The sequence below is a fragment of the Alternaria infectoria genome, assembly GCF_024043175.1.
Source record: "Alternaria infectoria strain BMP 0036 chromosome Unknown scaffold_8, whole genome shotgun sequence".
In the NCBI taxonomy this organism is placed as follows: Eukaryota; Fungi; Ascomycota; class Dothideomycetes; order Pleosporales; family Pleosporaceae; genus Alternaria; species Alternaria infectoria.
In genome coordinates this window covers 1,316,532-1,342,168 of record NW_026250697.1, presented here as the reverse complement: position 1 = coordinate 1,342,168, position 25,637 = coordinate 1,316,532, and the positions used below count along the sequence as shown (strand labels likewise).

General features: G+C 53.3%; 6 protein-coding genes across 6 annotated transcripts; 2 read left to right on the top strand and 4 right to left on the bottom strand.

Annotated features, from left to right (window-relative positions):
- Positions 1 to 694: 694 nt before the first annotated feature.
- Positions 695 to 1,756, top strand: J4E92_005885 (uncharacterized protein; the record flags this gene model as incomplete). Its single annotated transcript, XM_051497261.1, has 1 exon — positions 695 to 1,756. One exon carries the CDS (start codon positions 695 to 697, stop codon positions 1,754 to 1,756), a length of 1,062 nt encoding a protein of 353 aa, XP_051352921.1.
- Positions 1,757 to 2,082: 326 nt separating this feature from the next.
- On the bottom strand, positions 2,083 to 2,630 carry J4E92_005884 (uncharacterized protein; the record flags this gene model as incomplete). Its single annotated transcript, XM_051497260.1, has 2 exons — positions 2,083 to 2,226; positions 2,436 to 2,630. The coding sequence occupies 2 exons, from the start codon at positions 2,628 to 2,630 to the stop codon at positions 2,083 to 2,085; spliced, it is 339 nt and encodes a 112-aa protein (XP_051352920.1).
- A 1,774-nt stretch (positions 2,631 to 4,404) lies between these two features.
- On the bottom strand, positions 4,405 to 6,910 carry J4E92_005883 (uncharacterized protein; the record flags this gene model as incomplete). The annotated part of the gene is made up of 3 exons (XM_051497259.1): positions 4,405 to 4,756; positions 4,815 to 4,912; positions 5,021 to 6,910. The coding sequence occupies 3 exons, from the start codon at positions 6,908 to 6,910 to the stop codon at positions 4,405 to 4,407; spliced, it is 2,340 nt and encodes a 779-aa protein (XP_051352919.1).
- A 299-nt stretch (positions 6,911 to 7,209) lies between these two features.
- Positions 7,210 to 9,766, bottom strand: J4E92_005882 (uncharacterized protein; the record flags this gene model as incomplete). Its single annotated transcript, XM_051497258.1, has 2 exons — positions 7,210 to 9,713; positions 9,763 to 9,766. The coding sequence occupies 2 exons, from the start codon at positions 9,764 to 9,766 to the stop codon at positions 7,210 to 7,212; spliced, it is 2,508 nt and encodes an 835-aa protein (XP_051352918.1).
- A 5,185-nt stretch (positions 9,767 to 14,951) lies between these two features.
- J4E92_005881 (uncharacterized protein) lies at positions 14,952 to 16,139 on the top strand (the record flags this gene model as incomplete). Its single annotated transcript, XM_051497257.1, has 2 exons — positions 14,952 to 15,401; positions 15,450 to 16,139. The coding sequence occupies 2 exons, from the start codon at positions 14,952 to 14,954 to the stop codon at positions 16,137 to 16,139; spliced, it is 1,140 nt and encodes a 379-aa protein (XP_051352917.1).
- Positions 16,140 to 22,694: 6,555 nt separating this feature from the next.
- Positions 22,695 to 25,187, bottom strand: J4E92_005880 (uncharacterized protein; the record flags this gene model as incomplete). The annotated part of the gene is made up of 7 exons (XM_051497256.1): positions 22,695 to 22,947; positions 22,999 to 23,111; positions 23,160 to 23,645; positions 23,694 to 23,954; positions 24,005 to 24,266; positions 24,966 to 25,092; positions 25,145 to 25,187. The coding sequence occupies 7 exons, from the start codon at positions 25,185 to 25,187 to the stop codon at positions 22,695 to 22,697; spliced, it is 1,545 nt and encodes a 514-aa protein (XP_051352916.1).
- Between the last annotated feature and the right edge of the window lie 450 nt (positions 25,188 to 25,637).

Here is a 25,637-nt window from a genome sequence, read left to right as displayed (position 1 = left end):
TCCGCAGATCTAACGTTTGCTATTCTCAACGCATAGTATGCTTTTTCTCATTCAGTCTCCTTTCTGCGGTGTATAGGTGTTCTTGCATCTTGAAGAATGTACAACACGTTTTCCATGACCAAGAACACTGCTTACATTGCGCCGCAGTCAACTGTGCCTCAATAAGGTGCCTTCATGTTGACGTTATCGACGGCTGACGGTAGTACCGGGTCTCCTCAGTGATGCCGGAGATCAGCAGAACGCAGTTCCTGAGTGGATGGTCGGCGAAAACGTCAAACGAGGTCCGACCCAGATGAACCCAAACCGGGACAGGGCACTGCCTTGGGCACGGTGCTGAATGATGCGTCCATCGGGGGGTTTTGCAGAACAAAGGCCGACCTGCTTTTGCCCTGAAATAGACGTCGCATGTGAAAGCCTAGAGGAGGCTGAGAGATAAGGTGTCGCACTTGCATAAAGGAGCGAATCGAGCGTGTGTCAAGCTAGGGAAAAGGAGCAGTTGAGGTTGAGAATGGATATCTCGAGGTGTGGTGTGGCGGATGGCAGCTACCCCAGATTTTCGGAACGGTGAAACTGATCGGAATGATGCTGGAGCTCGACGTTGCGTGTGTCCAACCACAACGTTCAGCACATCGTAATCTCGGCCAATGCTTCCTCCAAACCCCGTCGTAGTTTCCGCAATTTCGTAGCCTTCGCCATGCCGCCCAAGACTAAACAACGCGCGGTCAAGTCCGCCGGCACAAAGTCCAAGAAAGCCATCCCACAGCCCTTCACCGCAGCCCCGGCTGAACTCGAGACGCTCCTGTCCACCTTCGACCGCTCGCTCGTTTACATAACACATGTCGATGTGCATCCAGCCTGGTTCAAGCGGCGTATATTCGGCGTCCCAGTCCTCCTCAACACGGCCATAACCGCGCTCGTACTATGGCGCCTGTACGTCATCGGGCCTCACTACTGGGCCATCCTCATGTCCGTCATGGGAAACCACAATGAGACTACCATATACTGGGCAGGCACGTCTTGGGCAACTCTGCTATGGAGGGTAGGAAAGCGCATGGCAATGTTCATGCTGGACTTCCTACTTTTCCGGTTCGTGGCGCTCTGGCCGTTCACCTTCTTCATTGAGCAGCCAGGCAATCCCGTGAGCTGGCGGTGGAATGTGGGCTTTAGGGACGAGGAGGTATATGTGAGGGTCAGCAGAGGATGGGGAGCCAAGGACCTGCTTGGGGAGGCTGAAGGTGGAAGTGGGCGTGCAGGCGCGGATAATCCCTTCTTCAAGACCAGAGTTCTGCCCGCGGTTGACAAGACGAGGTTGAGGGAGAAGACGGGATATCTGTTGATGGATTCAGACTTCGACCTGGACTTCTTTGGCATGGTTGCTGCCACGCAACTGCTCGATCGCAAGGACATCACACTCGACCACCTCCGCAAATGCGTCTTCGTCTACGTCGGCGACCCTGAAGCAGAGAACGGACAATGGGCCGTCTGGGAATGCGCCAAGCTCGACGAAGGCTCGGAAACCGAAGCGAGGGACAAGGTCATACAGTTCAAGGACCGGCTCACAGCCATGGGCAAGGAGAGCTTGTTCTTCAGATGGGTCGAGCTCATCCAGTACGAAAGCAACGCTCCGGGTGGCTTCACGCAAGAGCGACAGATAGCTGCCGCCGAGAAGGTGAAGAAGATGTTCGAAGACGAAGGAGTGGACTTCGAGGTATTTGAAAAGGAGATTGGGGGTATGGATGGGTTGGCAGGTGCATAGGCTGGACTTAACGTCGAATTTCAGGATAGACAAAAAGGAAGCATGATTGGGGTTCGTGAACGCGTTGATAAGATACCCAATTTTGTACATTTCGAAGATTTACATCTACTCGTAAAGTCATGCCTACGTAGCATAAAAGGTTATACATAATTCGTCTCGGACTCTCCGCTCAACTTCAGCCTCTACTCCTCAGCATCTTGCCCAATGATCCACCTAGTATCTTGGCCTCCTTACTTCTCGATCTTGGTGTTGGACTCGCATGCCTCGACTCCCGTGTCTTAGACTCTATGGGAGAAGTTTCCCTGCGCCTCCGTACGGCAGTGCCCTTAGCCTCTGCGCTGCTGGAAGAGTTGAGCGTGTCGCTGCGTTTCCGAAGACGGCGGGTAGGACTCGAAGAGGAGGTGGTTTGCGGGTGTGAATGGGACTGAGAAGTAGCATGTGGAGATACGGATGTAGATGTCGTTCTGCGTCTGCGCTTCTCTTCGGTATGTCTGGACTCTGGTATCCGCGCCGCTGCAGGGCTAGGAGTGCGTGTCCGTTCTTGTTCCCGCTGTTGATGTTCTTGTGTTTGTCTTTCCTGCTCGGCAATCACACTTCTCCTCTCCATGTCTTCCAATTCATCGATGGATACCTGCACCACCTTCTTCACTGGTGCAGCCTCTTCTCGACGTCTTCTTACAGGCACGTCACTCCTCGACGCAGCATACGCGTCTAGAAGTTTCTCAACCTCTTTGCGATTCGCATCTGTGCTGGCTAGACGGACAACTTCCAAGACGAGGAGGAAAGCGATAATGTAGCCGACGAAGAAGCCGGTCCTGGCCCAGAACTCTGGATTGATCAGGAACGAGAAGAGTTTAATTGTGGCGAGAAACATTTTGGCGTCTTGAGAACTGATCTTGCGTTGAACGTGGGAATGACCGAAGGATCGTAGTGTAGGCGCAAGCCAGATAGTGAGGTCGAACAGAAACGAGGGGCGGCGACAAAGAATGAGTGATAGTAAGCCTTCCGACCCCAAATTACGGCGTAAATACGGCGTCGTCGTGAACAAGAAGAGAATGTACTGTGTGCGGCCCGCGCTCGAAAGATAAGAATGTTGTTACACCGCACCGTCCGCAAGTTGCTAGACCTGCTTCACGTTGCTTTTACCTCCCTCGCGCAGCAGCGAGCCCCTCCACCTTTTAACGTCCTGTCAAGCCCCCACAGAGGGCGGCATACTGAGACACTTCGAGCCCACAAGGTACGCGTCCCAGGTGTTCCGCCCCTAAACCTTGCGAACGACACCCCAGAACCGGGAAACTATTAATGGTTGGAGGATTGGATGGGCGGCGCTTGAAACCAATCAGCATGTTTCAGCTGGGGTGATGCAAGGGTGTCTGAGTTAGCAGCTGTTTGAAGTCCGCAACACCATGCCGGATGCAGATGTAAACTTGTCTAGAAGCGAGGAGCGCGCGCCAATGGGCTGGGGTAGCGGCGCGATTGTGTATCAGTACCCAGGCGACGGTTCGCGTTGGTCGCTCGTCATCGGAGTCTGGCCGAGCAATCTGCAAATGGTGGCTTGCGTAGGTTTTGAGTTGAGGGGCAGGCAGAGTTTGGAGAGTGCTCAGGTGGAAGCCCATACGTCACGTGCTGCGAGGACGCGCCGCTGCTCGCGGGGCAACAAGATGCTAGCCTTTCGGCATCACTGATACATCCAACAACAGCCGCATTGCGTATCGCATAACGAGCACTATAGTATATCGCAATCGCAAAATGCGATACTCTGCTGTCTGGCGACCACCCCAGAATATATTCCTCGTTGTTCCTTGTCGACGCTGCCCAGGTGTTCACTCATGCCCTGACCTATGTCGACTAATCGTCGATTACATGACGGCATACTTCTATTACACAGCGTCAGTATGTACAAGATCAGGTAGCACTTCTAGTCCCATGTAACGGCAGTATCAACCATGGAGACGCGTTGCTGGATGGTCCTCCAACTATCGACGCTCAACAGCGAGAACAGCTTTCAAAGAAGGGAGTAATCCTGTCGTTTAGAGTGATGTGCTAGGCAAAGGCTTCGACTACGCGCGCTACACTGGCGTAGATGAGGTAATTAGGGCTACCACCAGGTCGCTGTTGAGTAAACACTGGGCTCCACCTTTCACGTTGAGTTTGGAGCCGAGAGACCCCGCCTGCGCGCTCGAAGATACAAGTACAGGCTTGATCATCACGGCTGAAGCCAAAGCGTATGAAGAAAGGCTACGCCAGGAATTGGAGAAGGAAGAGGAAGAAGTCCGAGAACTGCAGGCCAAGCTTGAACAGAATAGACAACGAGCTACTCGAGGCTGATGCCACACAGGCGGAACTACCCAAAAAGATGCGAAGCAGATGTCTTAGTCCTTCATTCCGTCTCGATCACAAAAGCATCTTAAAGCCGAAGTTGAGGTATGCGATAAATTTCTTCTTATGCAATGATCAAGGATCAGTCGATAAACCAACACGACCCTTGCTACTCACACGCGATATCCAAGACGCTATCATAATAATACAATCGTGGCGTATCCAACTCCTGTTTCAAACATGCGGCCCTAATAGACAAGACGCCTTCGCTGAATCAATGCGACAAAAGGAAAGTAATGAATGACTGTGACAAAAGCAATTCCTTGCCGTCACCTGCCCCCGGGCAGAATCTCGTCTTCAAACATGCTGTGATCCCAGCCCTTCTCCTCCATAAGTTTAGCCGCCTCGTCGCTAATCCAGTGGCTTTCCCTCATGGTGCTCCCAGCTTTGATAGTCTGGCTGGCACTGTAATTAACGGCCTGCGCCTCTTCGAAACCAAAGAATAAACTCCACATGGTGGCGGCAATCCAAGAAAAGAAGGACGATATTGGTACCCACCAGCCTTGAACGAAGGTCCGGTAGATGAGTGTGGGTATGACAAAGGGGAACTTGGGAGCCTTCATGTTGACGCTGAATGGGTGGGGCGACGAGTAAGCATACATCGGCTGGCAGTACATCTCGCTGTGAGACTAGTCAGTAACGTTCCTGTACGCGAAACGGCAGAACAGATGCAACATACCAAGCAATCTCTTCACTTATCCACCAAGTGAAAAGGACTATCAAGAAGATACTCAAGCCTGTGAGCCCGCCCCACGCTCTCCCCCAACTGTTCGATGTCTGGCGTAGGGTCTTCAATTGTTGCTGCCAAAACAGACTTTTCCACCATCTCAACATGGAAAAGTTCTGGACATGGTCGTCTATCGCGCAAGGGCATGCACGACTCACCACTTTGACTTTTTCGCCGTTTTCGCCCTCTTCTACGTGCTCGACTTGGTCTTCGACGCGCTTCATGCCGCGGCTTGCATCGCGAATGCTGGTCCGCGCTGCGCGAAGCCGGTCGTTCATGCGGTGGAGATGTAACAACTCTTGCTGTCGCTGGCGCTCTGCCTCGTTACGAGGAGTCTCGGTCGGTAGCTGAAGGCCTTGAAGAGTGTCTTCGTCTATTTGGCTTTCACCTGACGGAGCGATGAGATCTTCGAGTGAGTTGATGGTCGAATCGCCGAAGTCGACTGATGGCCGTCTGCCTTGAGATTTGGCTTCGTCTACGAGAGCCTGCAATGCAGACTTTGGAAGCTGAGGGCGAACAGGCTCTAAGGGCATGGCTTCGGATGGCTCTTCGGCCTTCTCAGACGGTCTTCGCTTGCGCGGACTGCCTTTCTTGGGTGAAAGTGAACGCGACCTTGACGCTACGGCAGGTCTTTGTACTGTACGCGGGCCTGGTGTATCGACCCAAGCACCAGTCACCACTGGCGTCTTCGGGTTTAGGGCGGGTCGCTCTTTCGGCATTGGTGTAGCTTCCACCTGCTCGGTACTTGCCGCAGCTTCCTTGGATTCATTGTGCTCTTGCCGTACGGTCGAGGTCGCTGCTGCCGCATCGGGACCCTCAGCAGAGACGGGCGTCTCCTCTACAGAGGCGGGTTTGCTTTCAGATTGCGTAGTCTCGGTCAGCACAGTCTGCGGTGCGCTGTCGAGCGGTGCCGGGGGCGCAGATTCCGGTCTGGATGGTGCTGCCTGTCTCGGGCTTGGTGTATTGGAGACTCTCGCGAGCCGCCGCAATAGATCCTGTGAGTCTTCTCTTCGGTTCGGTATGCGTCTTGGTGGGACAGGCTGGGCTGTGACGACTACTTCGCGATCTACTGCAGCTATGTTCTCGGCACTCTTGTACATGGCAACTGGCGGGTCTTCCATGCCGATGCCCGTGACCGGCTGCGCCTTCCCAATGGACTGCCACGAATGGGTCCGCGTGCGCAGTCTCCGCTTCGGCGAAGGAGCTGGCTGTGTCACCTGATCTGTTATTCTCGCGCTGCTATCTACAGTGTCTAGCGTCCGTACAGAAGACGTCCGCGGGCGCGATTGTTCGGGCGACCCTTGGCGCATTCTCTCCAGCCGGGCAGTGGCTGCCTGCTCCTTGACACTCTCCATCTCTCTCTGCCGTATATCGTCTAGCACAGTGTTCCGTGGTATGTAAGGCGTGGATGCTATCATAGAGGCTTCGTTGAGCTCGAACGTAAGGTCCCACTCTTGCGACTGGTCGTTGCGTGGTGTGCCCTTGTGCGAGAGCGGGCTGTCTTCGACTGAGCGACGCGGCACGTTTGCATGTGCTTCATCGTAGTGGTCGTGTATTGTGTCGTCGGCTCGCTCGGGTGTCTGCTGCTGCTCTTCCTCGTACGTGATGGTACGCATCCAGTTCCGGTTGCTCCTGCTCTTCCTCCCCCATGTAGCTGGCGCGTGTATCGCCGGGTCGCTCCTCGCGCTCCCGGTGCTGCTGGGCGGGCTCTCAAATTTGACATGGCCATCCGCCCCAGCTACCGCGTTGTTCCTCTCCAGGTTGTCCAGAGTCAGCCCGACGCGTGGGTGCGTGCGTGCCTTCCGGAAAGCCTGCGGTCTGCTGCCCAGCGCCTGGTTCAGCCGCCGCTCGTCGCGCGCATTCTGGATCATGCGCTTCTCGAATTCGTCCTCGGCATCGTTTTCGAGGTCGCTCAGCGCAGACCCGACGGAAGCTGCATCTTGCACGTCGTCCTGGGTGCTCGCGGGCCGTTGGAGGTGGGCGTAGCGGGTGTTGATAACGTTGGCCGACGGCGGGGGAAGGGTTTGGAGGGGCTGGCGCGTCGTCATTTCCGGGCAGCCGTCCTGTCGTGATGGTGCATAGTAGTCTGAGCTGCGCGGAAGCTGAATCTATGCGTGGCTAAGTTATGTTGCGGCGGGACTGCAGCGGTAAGCGCATTGGCTTGTGCAGTTGTTGTCAACTCGACGCGTCCCGACTTTCACTAGGAACGTGCACCAAACGATCGCTGCAGGGATCTTATCGTCTATCTTGCCCAGGTGAGCATGCTTAGCCGACTCGACGCAGTTATATCGAAGTCAACGCTCGTCATTAGGCATTATAACATTATGCTTCGTATCATCATGCAGCCCTACGGCTCCTGGTCGTCTATGGCTGCGCATCTCTTCTTCACCATCTCCAAATCAGTATTGCCCTGCTCGTCCCTCCATGCACGCAGTACCTCCTCACGCATCACCCTCCGTGGCGCTCGCTTGCCGGTAAACAGCTCGAACTGAGCGAAGGCCTGCTCGGGGATAAAGTCTAGACCGTCCATGTACGTCCATAGCTTCTTTGGCGCGTCGCGCACTTGCTGCGACAGTGGTGTATTGAGCGTCTTGTATGCCGTCTCCATCACGACACCGCCAGTCGGACTTTCCATCCACTGTGGAGGTAGCGAAAACTGCGCTGCTGGGCCCCCATCTATCGGATCCGTAGGTATGCACGAAATGATGATAGTAGGCTCCCGGAGGTGCTCCGGCCAGCACTCATCGCGCGATTTCAATATCGTCAAGTTCGGCCGCATCTGCCGCATCTTCCGTGAGCTGACTTGGTCCACTGAGCTCGAGGCGAGCCGCGAGAAGTGCTCTACGAGACTCTCGGCTCTCTTGTAAGTCCGGTTGAAAATGGCAATATTCATTACACCCAATTGCAACAGCGCGTAAACAGCTGCCCTCGCCATACCGCCAGCCCCAATAATGAGTCCGCACGTTGACGGCCGTACCGCGTTAGCTGGAGAAAGACCACGTCGTACGCAGGACCGAATCCCAATCCATTCGGTGTTATCTCCATAGAGAGCTTGGACGGGCCCAGACTGGTTGCGCTCATGGAAGAGTTCGAGGTCGCTTGGGATGCTGCCATCGTCCTTTCTCCGACGTACAGGTATAACTGTGTTGACAGCGCCAATCGCTCGGGCATGTTGACTCAGTGAGTCTACCAGCGCCATTACCTCCATCTTGAAGGGCTGTATGACAATGGACCCACCGAAGTTCGGCTTGCGTACAAGCTCCTGGAGACGATTCACAGTCGGGCTCTCGATGCGACTGAAAACGTGTGGCATTCCGCAAGCATTGTACGCTGCATTGTGCATCGCTGGCGATACGCTGTATCCCAGGCGCACACCAATGATGTACATTTGCATGGGGTCGAACGTGAATGAATTGTAGAGGGCTTGTGTCACTTCTTTAGCAGTAAGCCAAGAATCGCGTGGGTACTGTGCTATTGACGCGGTATCGTCAGCCTCGTCCCTTTTCGAGGCCGCAACAACAGGCGTAAAATGTTGGTTGAAGCATACGGAGCGTCGACCAGCTCGTCCTGTATTATAACAAATCAAAGGGATCTGGGCATCCTGCGCTGCCATTCGACGACTGAAGCTGCGAACCGAGACATCGTCATCAATGGAATGAGCTGGCCGAGTAAATCGAACGACGGAACACCCAACACGTACGGCCTTTTCGTACTGTGCCACCCAAGAATGATCCTCCCATGGCTTGTCGGCATGTAGATGTCCGATCATCTTGGTTGTACCACGAGAGTTGATGACGTCCGCAAGCGCGCCAGGGTCCAGCGACAAGTCGATAGTCGCGTACTCAGGGACCAGGCGCAAACCATGATGTATGTATTCCAGATAGAGTGTTCGGCTGCCATCCGAGGTAGAAGTAGGCAGCACATGGTATATGATCGGTACCACTGTGCTTCTGCGTACTTTCGACACACAAGCGCTAACATCGTCCATGAGGGTGGCCATGGGACGTTGTTGACTCAAATCAAGGGTGATCTCAAAGGCGTCAGCGCCAACTTCTAGGCTCTGAACGTCGGCGTCTGGAGCAAGTATGTCTTGCAGCGATACCTGCACGGCACAAGTGTATTTCCGAAGCTCGGTTGCTACATCGGACAGCGGATAACCAGGTTCTAGTGGTGGAATGGACGCCCCAACCGACTCATCCGGAAGCTCGGGAGTCGTTATAAGCGACAAGTACTTGAGGAAGGTCCTCTGCGCCCTCTTCAGTGTGAGAAATGCTGGAGCCATGGTCTGGTCATCTGACGTGTCAACGTTCCCGGCTTTGGCTTCGGATATGTTATAAAACTCGTAATTAGAGCAGCGCCGTAGCATAGGTGCGGTAAAGGCGAACATGTCATTGAGTCTCTGCATGTCAGGCCGGCCCAGGTAGCTATGCAGGCTAGGAAGATCGCGCAGTACATGTACTACGGGATGTGTCCGACCGAAGTCTTGTATCAAGGTTTGCCCATTCCGCTCCAGAGAGACACCATTGCAGACAAGTATCGCGTCGTGGTCATGCTCATGGAGAAGACCTCTTAGCAGTTCTTCTTGTCGCAAATTATAGTTGGCCGCACCGAATTGCTTGCGGTATTTGGCAGTAGAAAAGCCCGTTGTGTCTTGGAACATGTCATCAATATCGACAACGCGCCTCCGGCATGCCATCGAGGCAATGACAGCCAGGGTGGACTTGCCAGTTCCTGGCATACCGAGAAGCACGATGGAGGCATCCTTCTTGAATGTGCGGCGGCGATAACTCGCAGGAGCGGCGGGGGTGGGGGCAGCGAGAGGAGTGGAGCGGGTACCGAACATTGCGGAGGCTGTCGCTGGTCAGTATGCGACCGATCAAGGTACGGGTTATTTTCCTACACATGTCGCCCACACTGAGCTTCCGCCTCTGACGGGATCCACCAGTCCTGGATGGAGCGGCCTCCCCTGAAATTGGCCTATTGTGCCGGCGGTAGAAGTCACTGGTGGCTCCATCGTCCTCGCCCAAGGACGCAAAGACGCGTTTCCCAACCACCACAGAAGCCATAGTCGAGACCTCCAGGATGCGCAAGACTTATTTCAGGTACCCCTTGGCCCCCGGATCCGGTATCTGGTGTTCGGGAAGTGTGCTGTAGTTCCGGTGATCCCAGGGACAAAAGGTGAGGTGCGCTGTATATTGCTGAGCCGGGTGTGTTTGCGACCTCTATGTATATGCATGGTAAGGCCGTAAACACACAAAGAACCCCAGTCAGCCTGGGGAGTAGGGGAAGAGGTTGTAAGAAGGACAACGATTACATTTACGCGACGCCATGTCGCGATGGTGGTTGGGTACTGGCGCAGGCTACTTGTGCGCGAGGAGCACTCGCACATTGCAAGTTCCGGATAAGCTATCTTCCCCCTCTTTTGCGCCTTCCCGACTTCGCCTGGACACGCGACAACTTTGCACTCCCTTAACGTGCCTTGAGGGCGTACGAAAAAACTATCCGCGGGTCAATTATTACTCACACATGATAGATCCCCGGCCTTGCAGCTGATGAGCTCCGCGGCGCAGGTGGACAGTTCAAACGGTGGGTTGGCGGCGCCTGCCACCGAGCTTTGCCGCGTTTACTCATAATACCGCAGAAAACAAATCCGCGAACCATGCGAAGACGTCATTGGCAATTTTGTCACCCGAGATTAGTTTCGGCACCTGCTCACTCGCTGTCTTTTCGTCCGAATAAGGCTCATGCCTGCCCAAGCCCAGGCAAAGCGCCGTTCCGCACCCCAGCCGGAGGAGAAGCCTGCCAAACGAACCCGAGTATCACGAGCATGTGACCAGTGCCGTGTCGCCCGTGAGAAGTGCGACGGAGTACAGCCAACGTGCTCCACTTGCTCAGGAACGTCGAGAGAATGCTCGTACACTGCAAATCCCAAGAAAAGAGGTATCCAACCTGGCTACATTCGCACTCTTGAGCTAGCACTTGCCTATTTGTTCCAGCGAGACTCTGAAAATGAGATAGCTCTCCATGAGAAGCTGGCGCAAGAAGGAGCATCTTCACTACTATTGGGTCGTGGTGACTCGAAAGAGGCAAACAAGCTGCACAGACGATGGCGGAAAGCGAAATTTTACACCGAGGTGGATAAGCTACTATCTGGAGGAGAACCTTCGCGTCATGAACAATCGACTGGAATTTCACCTCATACCAGTGATGACGACTCCGGAGCAGATGAGTCTGTAGCTGCACATGCTAGCCATACCCAGGATCGCAGCGCCTACCTACAGGAGCATGTCGAGCATGCAAATCTCGATCAGCTTATGGCAGCGTCATCTGAACCAATATTGGGAGACAGCTGGAAGCTTATAGAGGTCTACTTCACCAACGTACAATCCTGGCTTCCAATCTGCGAGAAGCATGACATCTTGAAGACTGCCTACGACCTCCCTGTTCAGGGCATTCCAAGTGTATCTGGTCAGCCTGGATCTGGCTTGTTCGCTGAACTATGGAGCGTGCTGGCGGTGGGATCACTTTACGGAACAGCCATGACGTGTAATCCGTTGGACTCTTCATCAGTAAAGCCCAGGAAACTATACGAGCACGCCAAATCGCTCGTACCCAGTGAACTGGATCGCCTCGACATTGGCCACATCAAAGCCCTTCTCAATTTGGTTGTCTTTAACATGTTGCGAATACATACTGGAGATGCCTGGTTGCTTGTTGGATCTGCCTCAAGGGTCCTGGAAAGTGTAGACCAGGTGACGCTGATGAGTAATCCCAGAGGCAAGCATGTTTATTTTGGTTGCTTTCTGCTCGATAGCATGCTAGCACTTCAACTCAAACGGCGTCCGCATTTCCGAAGAAGCGACTTCGTGCACCTTGGAACCATTGATGAAGACGGTCTGGAAGAGTGGCAACCATGGTCTGGCTTTCAGGATCCCTCACACGCAGGAAGGCGAGCCCCGTTACTCTCTCTCAGCATTTTCAACAGTCTTGTCGACCTTGTCGACGTACTCATTAGCATCGAAGATACAACGTCACAGTATCTTTACAAAGATGCGGTCGAGCATCTCGAAAGATGGAGAGCGCTGATGCCTATGAAACTAGCTCACATATGTTCCGACAATACTTTCGCGATTTTGACACCACCGGTCGTCTTACTGTTAACGACGTATCATTGCGCCTCTTTCGCATGCACTCCGTCTGACAGAAGCCTCCACCGGCTGTTGGATGTGCTAGACCATTGCTTCGAACATGCTTCCTCTCAATGCCTACCACCAGCAATCCGGTGTCTGATAGACGTTGTCAATAGGCATGCAGCTCGCATTGTCCTGCATGACGTATACCACATGCGGCTACAAAGACTGCAGGAAAAGGTCATAGCCTATTTTGACGTGCCGAATCATTTGCAAGTGCCGGAGAGCTCGGTCATGCCTTTCAGACAGCATATAAACGATACCCATATGGTAACTCCGGATCCAGGACAATCGATGTGTTCAAACACACGTCCTATAGCTCAGCCGGTGGCAGTCCCTCAACATACGCTGCATCCGGGCTCTACTCCGTCTCAATTCGATCCTCGCTGCCCAGAGCCTACCAGCGATCTGGAGAGCTTTTTCGACGAATTGGCGTCACTGGATAGCACAACTAGGTCGAATTCCCAACCACAATTCATGCAAAACCTTGGCTTCGGTCCAGAAGCGAGCATGGCCGACTTGTTCAGCGAATACACACCCATGCAGTCTTCGAATTTCATCCCTCACGAGGACACCACGCCGACGCATCTGGATCAATATAACTTCTACGATGCCAGCTGAACTCAGCTGTCCAGTTGCACTGTCAGACTGCCATAAATTTCAGTCTTCCGCCCTCGATCTCGTCTTGTCTTCCACCACTCGATGTCGAACATATATAATATGTAGCGGCATTCATCCGATCTCTGGACTGTATCCCGCAGATGGACGTGGAAGTAAGATTTACTCTTTGAAGTCCCTGCACCCGAAGTACTCTTCCAAGGAAATATCACTGTATTCCGTATTCCCCGGGCTAGTATGACGAAGCGATTAATGGAGACAACCTTCACGGCCTTTCTCAACTCTGTTATCGCCATGACGCTTGGAAGAACGAAGATGCGTTGTGGTATCCAACGACAGCACCGGATAGGATGCCTTCCGGCCTATGGGTTTAATCAAAGGCGAGAAGACGAGATTGCCCTCGGGCTGGCTGCCGCTGAGTAGGAGACGTTCCTGCATTTCGGATTTGCAAAGGGGTTATTCGGGGGAGGCTCAATGTGCAATGCTCAGGCCACCGACGAGGCTGCACAGCCAAGCAGTGGAATTTTGAAACAAGAGGCTATGAACCATTTGGTCCTCCGACCGACCGAACTTCGAAACAAGCTGCTGACAATGATTGGCATGGATATAATTGTCATCTGGGTGATTCCAGATAGACGAGTTTCTCGATATCTCCTTGGTACATCAAAGCGAGGCGCAGCACGAACGGAGCAATGCCCTACTCGAGTATGAGTCGATACGGCGCAGAACAACGAAATAGGAGGACATGTCGCATCGTGTAATGTACTGCAATTCTGGCTAGAAATGCTAAGAGTCGCCTTGTCCTAAAGTAAGACTTGCCGGCAGCACAGTCCACGATGCCTAGAAAAAGTGGTACGGAGGTCCGCGCCGTCAGCTTATGCGAGCTAACCTACCACTCCTCTCAGATCAGGGTCCTGACTATACAAACTTGTATGGGTACCTGAATTCACCGCTAGGGCTCGATGTTCAGGGAAAATGGACAGGGGTCTGTATAGACGAGTACGGAGTCGCTTGGAACAACGAGACGACATTGGTGTGAGACGCGTCCTGGTAGCGCGTAGCAGTCTTATTCGTGATCTTCGGTTAAAATGATACTCCGGGCTTGGAGGAGGGTGCAGGGTCATCGGTGAAAATTTGCCGTGATGTTCTTTGTTGTTGTAACATACGGGCCAATGTCGGTTTGATTAGAAATGAATTTGTATTACTTAGAAAGACGGTTGAGGGAGAGATCTCGAGATCGATGTCGTCATGCATCGTTGCTTGAATCTTGGTGATACCTTGGAGTGATGCTTGGCTATGACATTCACGGTTGCGCGAGAGGTTTAATTCATACTGTCGACGCGTGTTGCTTGTAAAAGCATGCGACTGTGCCACCAGCACCGGCTCCGGCATGTTGACCAGTGGTGGGTTGAGAAAATAACAAACAAGGCTGTGTGAAGAGACGCGCAATGGTTCCTTAGCCACATGGCGTGTCCGCCCGATCTGCTGTAGGAATGTTCGATGCTTGCATCGTATGCCCAAGAAACGGAGTTAGGTACGCGCCCCAGACCTTCGAGACGAGCTCGATTGGGTCATGGTGTCGTCTGCCAAGCTACTGGTGCATGCTTACCCCACACTTTCCGGATCGAGCGGCGCATGCTTGTTGCACTTCACCTCAGCCCAGCGTCCTGGGTCTAGAAACAACGCGGACTCTCTCAATCGATTTCTGACAGCCAGTCTACCAAACTTGACCAGGAAGTCGCAAGCACTACTGTAAAAGAGCGGCCGCTATGGGTACCGTCGTTGGCAGAAAACCTCCAAAGAGCAAGAGCTGGTAGAGAGTGAATACACACGGGTGATCAACAGCCTCAACGTCGCTATTACATGCCACCCAAGTGCATGCGGAGAACGCTAGCCGCTTGTTGGTCGCATCTATGTACGGCTTCAGCTGTGTCATAGCTCCACTTGTGCGATGACTTGGCAAACTCTTTCCCGTTGTCACTGGGCAACATCGCGAGCTACAAGCTTCGCCCTGGAAGGCCGTGCTACGAAAGGAGGCCTTATTGGCCAGCATGGGGTGCGGAAAGAACTGGCCGGTGGCGTTTGTTCGAGATGTGCTTGGAAGAGCAAATGCCAACCTTGCTGAGGCCCGGCGGAACAATTGGTCTGTGGCTATGTGCATGGGTGGCATAGTACTTATTGTCCAGCTTCCCCTCTTGTTGTGTACCATCTGGACAATCATCCACCTCATACTACCTCCTCTCGTGATATCCTAGTATCATCAGGTCGGCCTGTCATCAACATGCTCAAGCAACTCTCCGTCCTCGCCCTTGCGGGCTTCGCACTTGCTCAGAACGAGACTGTCCCTGATCTCGCTGCCGCCTTGAACTCCACCGACGAGCTCTCCACCCTCCAGTCGGTCATTCCCGCAGGTGTACTCGAGTCTTTGGCTGGTCTCACCAACATCACCATTCTCGCACCCTCCAACAGTGCTTTCGGAAAGATCGACAATGAGACACTTTCCAGTCTCACTTCCAACGAGGGCCTCCTCACCGCCCTGCTACAGTACCACGTGCTCAACGGTACATTCAGGTCGACCGACATCACCAACACCAGCACCTTCGTTCCTACAGCGTTGACCAACCCAATGTTCACCAATGTCACTGGAGGTCAGGTCGTCGAGGCAATTGCCATGGATGACAGCGTAATGTTCTACAGTGGTCTGCTCGCCAACTCAACTGTTACAACAGCCGTATGTGCTCTTCTCTTACTTTGTCTTTTGCTTAGCTAACAAACTCAGGATGTTAACTTCACTGGTGGTGTGATCCACATCATCGATAGTGTCCTGACTCTACCTGAGAACACTGCCGACACCCTTTCTGCCGCCGACCTTGTTGCCCTCCGCGGAGCCATCAACGCGACCGACTTGTTTGACACCGTCGACAACACCCCGAACATCACCATTTTCGCACCCAACAACGAGGCTTTCCAGAACATTGGCTCTGCTCTCGGTAACCTAAGCACTGAGGACGCTGCCAGCATCCTTACCTACCACGTCATCGCCGGCACTATTGGCTACTCTTCTACCCTCGAGAACGGTACCAATCTCACCACTGCCAACGGCGAGCAACTCACCATCACTATTGGTGAGGGCGGTATCTTCGTGAACAACGCTCGTGTCGTCGCTTCCGACATCCTCATTGCCAACGGTGTTGTTCACGTCATCGACGAGGTCCTCAACCCCTCCAACGCGACCATTGCCGACTCCACCTCTGACGAGGGAGAGCCAGCATTCGAGGGCGCAACTCCCGTCTCTGATGTTCCCTTCACCAGTGGCCAGCCCACTCCCACCACCAGCATCGGCGAAGACGCTAGCGATGCTGCTGACCCCACCAGCACTCCTTCCAACACTGACAACGCTGCCCCCAGGCAGACTGGTGCCATTGGCATGAGCGCGCTGCTCGGCGCTGCTGCAGTTTACTTCTTGTAAGCGTATACAGGTTCGCAAATTGTGTAGGGCTTGTTGTGTGAATGATATCCATAGGGGGTTTCTTGTAAGGGACGATCTTTATGGAGTAATGTAATATACCTCAGCGAATTACTCGCTCATCCAGTCACGTTATTAGACATGAAATCGAGATTCATTTTACTCTTCGTAGCTAATTGCGGAAGTATGGTAGTTCGCGCATCCGATATCCAAGTGTTCGCGCAGGTGACTACGTAGATTGCGTACATCTTCTTCGTTGGCTAGTGATCTTAGTTGTCGATAAGTGGTGTTCGCGTCATAGTCGATGAATCTGCCGAGACATCGGTCTCTAGCACTGTGCGACGGCTTTTGAGTCCGAGTCTCACAGCTCGATGTCACCGTATCATGTCTGCTCTAGATTAATCGCTCCATGTGACTGCGTTTCAGGTCGGCAGACTTACCCGGTGGCACACCACCCGCACGGCTTATTTGAGATGATGACGTTGTACAATACATCGCGCACAACGGATAATGGCATCTGGTGCACAAAATCCTATGCTGCTGAGCACAACACGTCTCAGTCCGACCGAAAAGCAAGGTGACCACGGAAAATACCCAATTACGCGTGTCTTTGCGCAAGAGCTTTCTTCAACTTGTTAACAGAGAGCCTCGCGCGCAAAGACGGGAAGACCCCTTCATCGCATCGTCCCTGCTCACTTGGTCTGTTGCGAACTGTGCCACAAACCAGCGTTCAAGCCACCGCACCGGCTGCCCCATTAAAACAGTTTCGGCATGTTCGGTGTCCAGAATCCTCCGAGCTTAAGAACCGCTCGGGCAAGGGTTCAAACGCTAAATCTTCACGACATTTTAGTGCCGCTTTCCACGGCTACTGCATCTGGTAGTTTCGGCGACACCTTTGGGGTATTCTCCAGTTTCGCGTTCTTATCGCCATGCCACCTGGGCAGTGTCGGATTCCCAGTGCGTCGCGATCATATCTAAGACAATTGCCAGGCTGTATACTTAACATATCGCCTGCCGCAAACGAAGCAAAACCAGGTGCCTGCATGCGATGTCACTATCCGGGTACCTGTCTGAACCGGTGTTTGACTCGTATTAGACATGGGAGTATACACGGAGTTTTCTAGAAACTCAAATCACAACGCTTCTCTTCGAACATCCAGCTGTGGGGGGGAAATAGCGCTCAAATTGGAAGGATTGTCGAAATTTCGAAGGGAGGTGGTATCGATCCTGCTGGCACGGACGCCGTAGAAAACCCTATGCACCAAGACTCTGATCATCAACGAAACCCCGCAAGACATCGCGTTATCTCGATGTCGAAGCTCTCTCGCTGTGAGTGCATATCTTACCAGAAAAAGCGACGGATAGCGATAATCAGCTCTCCACAAAGCGGACGAATATGCAGGTTCTCGCGGCGTCCGAGCTTTCGATTGGCGAAAGGAACCGCAGATTGCCCAGAAGTGGATCGCCAAACCAGGGCCGCGGTCGTTCCGAGATCCGTTCGACCCTTTTACAGTTCTCCAGCCTCCACATCGCAAATGCAGAATGCACCTGGGCATCATGATCTTCGGCAGATCACAGAGAACACCCATCTCCAGCCCTTGCGCGGCGAGAGCGTCGTACGATATCGTGAGGTGGACGCTGCGGAGGGCCGTTGCATGGTCGCATAACTACCTAGGTACAACGGCACAACAGTGACCAAGAAAATATTTCTCGTTCCTGGTCCCACTATCTGTCATTACCCGCGAGAGCGAGAGCACAATTCTATACCCGCGGCTTCGGTGGCGCTAAGTCCTCGCCAACCCGACGGAGGATTTGCAATCTCCAGAAACAGCCGAAGGAACCTACCTGTCGTATCGTAGTGCTGTCGCCATGATTCACTCGTGGCGTACATGCATTTCTCTGATTGACCCGCTGACCTCGTCCGCTGTGGGCTTTACCATCTCGGCGTCTTTCTTGGGAGCTAATTGCAGGGTAGTCCGTGGGTTTGTGACGGCATCATGCTGGGTTGCCGCCCGTGCGGAGCGCATGTCTGGGTGCGTCGTACGGGATATATGAGTGTTGCAGGGTAGGTCGCGGCGCTGGAACATTGCGCGCCGTCTTACACGCGTCTGGTCCAAAATTTTCGTCGGTTTTGTGTTGTACTGTTCTTGGGCTTATTGATGCGACATCTGTTCCCGTATTGTCGAGACTGGCACTCGTTCCTTTGTCATTCTCTTCAATAGCCGCAGTGTTGTTCAGGAACGCGCGATAATCATGTTCCGTTTATCAAGATCCTGGAAGGATAAAAGGGAGAAGCACCAGGTCGATGTGTAAGTTTGATCGAATCGACCGCGCGCCACACATACGTTCTGAAGGAGTCAAGGCCGTTCATGGCCATCACGATTCACAGGGTCTTTTCAGGCCCCTGTTTCAGACTTTGCGGGTGGTTCGGTATTCGAAGTAGCTTCAACCTCATTCACTGACCGTTTTTAGATATGAGCCGTCTCGACCGAGATCCGTTAGTGTGTCGACAGACCGATCCTCCACCGCGTCCAGAACGGTTGTAGTTCCAAAGGCCGCTATACGTTCATCAACTCGATATACCGATGCCGAGATTCCCATCCGGAGCATACATAAAGATGCGGCGTATGATGCCTGGGCTGTACCGCGCCTGACGAAAACTCCGTGGGAGCTCGAACGAGGCAGGAGGAACTCAACGCGCAGACGCTCAAGGCCTATTTACCAATTCCCGGCGCATATTTTCAAGAAGCTTCCGAGGGAAGTGTACGACTGCATTCTTGCCCAATTGGATATGATCTATCAGGACCGCAACCAAGCTTGTGGATCATGTTATCTTGGAGATCTCCACAGCCTGTCATTGACGAGCCGCGCATGGGATAAGGCTGCGAGTGCTGTCATGTACAGCAAAGTCCTGGTTCTCACCAATGAAGAGCATGGAGGGCTTCCGAAGCTCAAGACAAAAGGCACAAGCCGACTAAAGTTGTTACGGAGGACACTTCGCGAGAATTCTGGACTATCTCGGCGTGTACTGGAATTACACATGTCTGATTTTCAGTCGCTTTACGAGAACGCAACCATTGAACGAGAAGAGATCGTGGATCTTGCAGCTTCGTTGGTTATGGCTTGTCCGCGTTTGGAACGCTTAGTCGGATTTCATGTCCACTTCTCACAAGCCTTTGACCGATTGTCGCACGCGCTGTCTACAAGACCAAATCTCAGGGAAAGAGCGTGGATGTTGACCAATGCGGATGGAGACGCCGGAGCAGATGACGAAGACGACGAGACAGTAAGAGGCAACTACATCGCCGAATGTGACCCGACCGAACGCTTCCTCAACCTGAGCTCTCAACATTCCAATTTATCAACTCTGGTTCTGCATCAAGAGCAGGGCCAGTGTTTGACATATCTCAATTTCCGAGCTGTGGTTGGAACTTTCAGAAACTCTCCACATCTGCAAAATCTGGCGATCTCTGGACTCGCGGCGCAATCGTTCACCAACATAGCTTTGAACGCTATACCACCAAACTTACAGTCACTGCGCCTTGAAAACCTCCCCGGCGTCACGGAGAAAGGTATTCAGCGCCTTGCTACCTCACGGCAGGCCGTCTCGATCCAGAAACTGACGCTTGTGGACTTGGAAATTGAAAGCATACTCACGATAGCGGACATTCTTTCTCCACATCTTGCCAGCTTGAAGGAATTTTCACTCGTCCAAACCAGAGCGCCGATATTATCGAGGCGAAATTTCGATCCTGTGTTCGACTCGCCATCAGTCCGATACATCCACTGGGAAATACGCTCCGAGGCCTGCCCGTTGCCTTCATTCATTTCGCCCACACCTGCGGAGCTACCAGAATCACTACCATTCCCTTTCCCAAACGTTGAACCGATATGCTGCCACGCCACATCTCTGCTTGCAGCAAGTATCCAGGCCAACGGCTTTCCAATGCTACGTCGCGTTCGCATACCTCATGACCCTCAAGGGGTTATACAATCGCTTTGTAAACCTCTTGCGACAGCACTTCTTCCATCTGACACGTCCAAGATTGCGACCGCTTCACGCATCTCCACTTCGGACGGATTTTCTATCGTGTTGGAAGAGCCTGTCGCGGATTCGCCAAATAAACACAGAGCGTCCATCTATGGGGTGACATCAGCGTCACGTGTAGATTCTGTAGTCGGCTCCCCGACCTTCGAACCGAGCCATACAGATGTCGCCCTTACGCCGATGCGATCGCGTCTCGCAGCACAATCACGAATTCTTGCCGCAAGGAAGAATGCTGCCATGACAATATGTGTGTCCAGCCCTGAGGGTGAGATCAAAGTGAACAAGGTCATTGGCGACCATGTCGGCTACGTGGGCAGCAAAATCACGTACGATCTGAGGGCTGATGATGAAACGGCGGGGCAAACTGAATGGATCACAGGGATGAATGACTTGGTCGGCAACGCTGAAAAAGAGAACCAGGACATATCCGAAAGCAGTCGAAGAAGTTGTGGACATCTTGCTGATAGCGGAGGGGGCAATGTAGTGGGGGTTGAGGATCTTTTCTGAGTCGCACGTTTCCTCTGTCGAACCGTCTCCTTTGTTCTCAATCGTTCGCAGATATGCTGCAATGTCTTTTCGGTCCTAGAACACCCGGTGTGTTCAACTTAGTCCAAATAATTTCTAATGCAGACTTAGCCAGCGCATCCCGTGGGCAGCGCTTTTATGCAATGCATCATGATCAAACATGTTCACCAACCGATGAGCATTATGAGTACAGGGATGTCGGCAATGAAGGCCGAAGTGTGCTCGATCAAAGACTCGGGCCGAACAACCATCATGAACGCGCAGTTGCTGATGGTGCACCTGAGTTGACCTGGAGCCAATCGGAATCATGCCAACCCTTGCGCAAGCACTCTGTTTCTGACAGCCATGAAAGAGTGGGCCCGGCTCGCGATGCGCGGGTGGTATTGCGAGATGGGATTTGATTTGCGCATGCCGGCGACAGCACATGCATGGGATACTGCAGTCCTTGACATCCCCATGCAACCGAAGTTCAGCTCCAGAGTCATCCATCGGTACGTCCACCGGGTGATGCTATAGGCAAGCTCGTACAAAGTCGCTTGTGCATGGCTGCATGCGCTCAGCCTGAATGGGCATTTCCCACGAACTTGCTGATGATTGATGCTCGGTGGTCGGGCGTCGCATGCTCATTGGGGACGTTTCCAAAGTCTGGTTGTGGCTAAAAGCGTCTAACATCTGAGAAGGAACGCTAGCCCAAGTGGGGAGATACCTATCGAGAATTGCTATCCGCTATGCCCTACAATGTTTCGTAGGATTATCCCCATGTGAACGCAATGGAGTCTGGTTTATGAGAATGTTCGTTTGCATACGGGGCCTTTGAAATACAGCTCGTTCTAGCCATCTGCACAAAGATCCATTTCCACCCGGTAATACCTGGGTAAAATGTTAGTTGTAGCCCAAACCTCCCAAACAGCAAAAGCATCCAAGAAATGTTAAATCCCGACAGAATGGTCAGTCGGAGCTAGAGCATAGTGGGACAATGGCTGCACGCTCAGGATACAGAGACGGGAATATACTTGGCTAGGCCATTGCGGCTTCCGCGGAGAGGATGCCTCACAAAAGCCAGCGCTGTCGCTCTTTGCCCGCTGCATCCGCTCTGCTCAAGCCACGATAACACAAGAGTTCCTAACGCTCAGTGAGGAATACCTTCCCAATACCAACATCTTCGAAAGACCCATATATCGCAAGTGGGTCGCTTTTACACGGCAGAAGCCGTGTTCCCCACGCGTGCCCTTCGAATTGCCGGGACCAGTAAGGTGCAAAGCTGCACGTAGATATGCCGTTCTTGGGTATAGAGCACAGCGCCCGTCTCTCGATATTTTCACTAATACTTTAACAGTCATCTCCGCAATCGAGAGGGATGCGCTATAGCCATGGACATGAGTAAGAATCGAACCACAATCATCTACCGACTCGAGTAGACTCTCGATCACGAATGCCGTTTGCCATAGTGAAGTTCCTAGCGGGATCGCCCGTGTAAAGAGTCGAGATGTTCCACCGATCGCCACACCGGTTTGATTCTTCCGGTCTAGCCTTGGCATCACATTGATCAGAGTGGGTACAGAAGAGCCACAAGAGCCACATGGCTGGAAGCCGATAGTGGAGTTTGGCGCTAGATTGCTTTCCGCGGACTCGAAGGAGAGTTATTTGGAAGGCCTGGCGCTGCTAGGGCCGGGTTCGGATACTTTCAGGCAATCGTGCACTTGCTGCTTATATTCAAGTATGTTCCATTTTCGTTTGTATCGTTCCTTTCCGATTCCCAATTACTACACTCCCCAGGCCTTACTCCCGGACATTTGATTACAAGACATGATTACCCAAAGACGGCTTTTCGCGGACAGCGGCCCTGCGATGTGACCAACGCCCCAAGATACGTGAAGGATACGCCGATTGCGACCAAGAGATGCGAAGATGAACTTCACCAAGAACCCGATGATGGACCGAACTCCGAAAGAATAACATGAACAACCCAAAACGCTGCAAGAATATCATGCTACCGGCTTGATCGGGATATGCCCCTCCAGTTGCGGCATAATCTCAAGGATCTTTGGATCGACAGTCCAGTTGTTCAGGTCGGCGATGGTACTCTCAAAAAGTGGTGTCATACGGGTGTAGCCGGATTCAATGTCCCAGTAATGGCACGCATCGTCCGCGTATGGCCATGTGATACCGATCAATCCAACGAGATGTACAACTGGATATTCCTGGGGATGCGCATACAGCAGCTGGCGTACTTGAGGCCTGTAGGATGGTCAGTAAGAATCAGAAGATTTGAAGAGCCGGCGAACGTACCAGGGAACAAGGTCAATGAGCATATCGTACGGTGACGTCTCCTGCTTTCCTGCGGGTGGCATCAACCACTCCGGACTTGCGTTCACGTTCTCCACACTGGGCCATATGAGGAACTGCAGAAGGATTAGCTCCGACTTCGTGCCGTGCGAAACATTACTTACGCGCATCAATTTAGTCAAAAGCCATGTAGACGCAAGTCTGACTGGCAGAGGGGACGAGGGAAGCAGCCTGTTGACTGTTCTGGAACACCACGTCGAGACTGGCTGCGCATCCTGAGGGTCCAAGAAGCCCAGCAAAAGAGTATCGACATCGATCTCCGATCTTCCAAATATCTGGGGCTCGCTCCACCCATTCGCGAGCTGATCTCGTTTGGTCCTCCGATAGAACGCGCAATCGAAGCCGAATTTGTTGAGGGCATTCGCCGCAGCCTCGAGGCTGAGTGGAGAGGGGTTCGCGGCCACAGTCACGTCGACGGGATTGTCGTGGGAATAGGCCAGCGAAGACTGGCTCTGTTCTCTTTCTTCACGGGAAGAACCGCCGTACGATGAGCCGGCCAAGGGGTGCGTGTGACCAGGAAAGGGCTCGCTACTGCTTGGAGTTCCAAACGAATCGGCGTCTGCAAGGGCAGGTGTTGGACCCAGAGACTCCTTTTCTTCAGTCAGCAACAGGCCATGAGTGGTTGAAGCGAAACGTACCGAAAGCGCTTTCTTGACCTCCTCAGCTGAATGGTGTGCGAAACCATTCTTCTCCAGCTCGGACGCCCAGTTTGCAGCCGATGCACGATCCGGTGCCATTGCCAGCAGCGACACGACGGACTTCATATCATCCAACTCCTTGGCTAACCGCCTGACATGGGCCCGCAGTTGAGTTGTCGTTTTGCCATCTTCGGCGACATCGTAGACACATGTGAGGTTCTTGGATTGGCAAGTGTTGCACTTGGGCCTCACGCCGTCGCACTGCGCATGTGTCAGTGTGCCTGTGGCATACGCGCACAACGGGTACGTACCTTGGACTTGCGCTTCCTGCAGCTTTCACATGCTATCGATGTGATCTTCCCGCGGGGCGTCCGCAACGCATACGTGCCGGCAATGGGAGACGAATGCTGCCCCCGAGCATTGGCAAGGGCGCCTCCAAGTCCCTGTTTGGGCGCCAGCGGGGCTTTGTGATTTGCAGCGGCGGACGCTGCCAGCGGGCGAATCACGAGGTTGGTTTGGTTGGTGTCGAGGTGGAGGGGCACCTGGCTTTCGTCCCACTCGGAGGGCTCCTGGCTGATGAAGTGTCAGCAAAACTCAAAATCCGCGTCAAAATGGCAGTAGCAGCTGGCGATGCATCCCGACGGTCGCGCATCTGGCTTGCGCACATCGTTGCGTAGACTCGCATCGATATGCGCGCCGTCCATGGTGGTTTGGACCCCGCGCCAGCAGCCCGAATTCAGCAGCCCCGAAACCAGTGCCGAAGGAAATCCTTGGAAGCGCAGCAATGCACGGGTCATCCTGACGCCGCAACGGGCAGGTATATCAAATTACCGTCGTGATAGCCAGGAGACCCTAAACGGAGCACATATTCTCCGTCGCCAATACGACATGCCGATATGCACAGCCACGGGCGGTCGTAAGACGACTTGCAGATCCTTTCCCCGGGGATCATCGCTCGAGCAATAGCTTGAGCAATCTCTCACGATTCCCAGGTATTTCTTGGCATCTCCGGATCGTACCGGTGCTTCGAAACGTGCTCTGTGTCTCTGGTGGATGATGGGGATTGGAGCCTGCCGCGAGCTCAGAGGGACGTCGTCGACTCATCGTACTGCAAGGCCATCCACCACCTTCCAGGTACTGGTTCGGCCTTTTGAGGAGTGGTAACGGAGTGCGAGGTGGGCGAAAGATGGGTCCGGTCCGGGTCCAGAGACGGGGTCGATTGCTATCGTGTGTATGCTGGTGGGGATAGTCTGCTAAGACTGACATACTCACATTTGGATTCCCTGAGCTTGTCCTACGGCTTCCGAGGCACGACGCATCAAGCGAGGATTTGCGCTACCTTGCGGAAGTCCTTCTAAAGTGTCAGGCAAGCTGCCACTGCCATACCAGTAGTTCAATCCTGCGGTATATGTTAGTGGGGGGATCAAGAGCTGGACATGATGCCGACCTACCAGGAGACGAATTCGATGATTGTGCCGGCATGAATGCGAGCATATCTCAGGGCGGAGTTATCAACAAAAGGAGCTATGTCGGAGTAAGGTGGTGGTGGAGGGAAGGATTTGCTTCTGCAAAATTCACATGGAAGATCCGCAATGCATATCGGGCATTAACTTTGTATATCCTCTACTAGAGCACTGAGCCTGAGGTTCATTAGTGCCCGGCGAACTCCTGTGCGGAACTGCTGACACGCACATAGAACTGGGACGAAGTTTCAAAAGCGTCGCCCATCTAAACACCAGCTTTCGGATGCAGCTGGATCTAGTGTTTTAGCGCACCACACAGCAACGACCGCGGGGAAATCGGGTTAGCGGACGGCACTGTTAGACTAGGCTAGAACGGCCGCTCCTACGAGATGCTGGCAAAGGCATGCGAAACCGAACGCGGACATGCGACCCCATGATACTATGTCATGAAGTTTTCGACTGGTATGAGTCGCTCTCCATC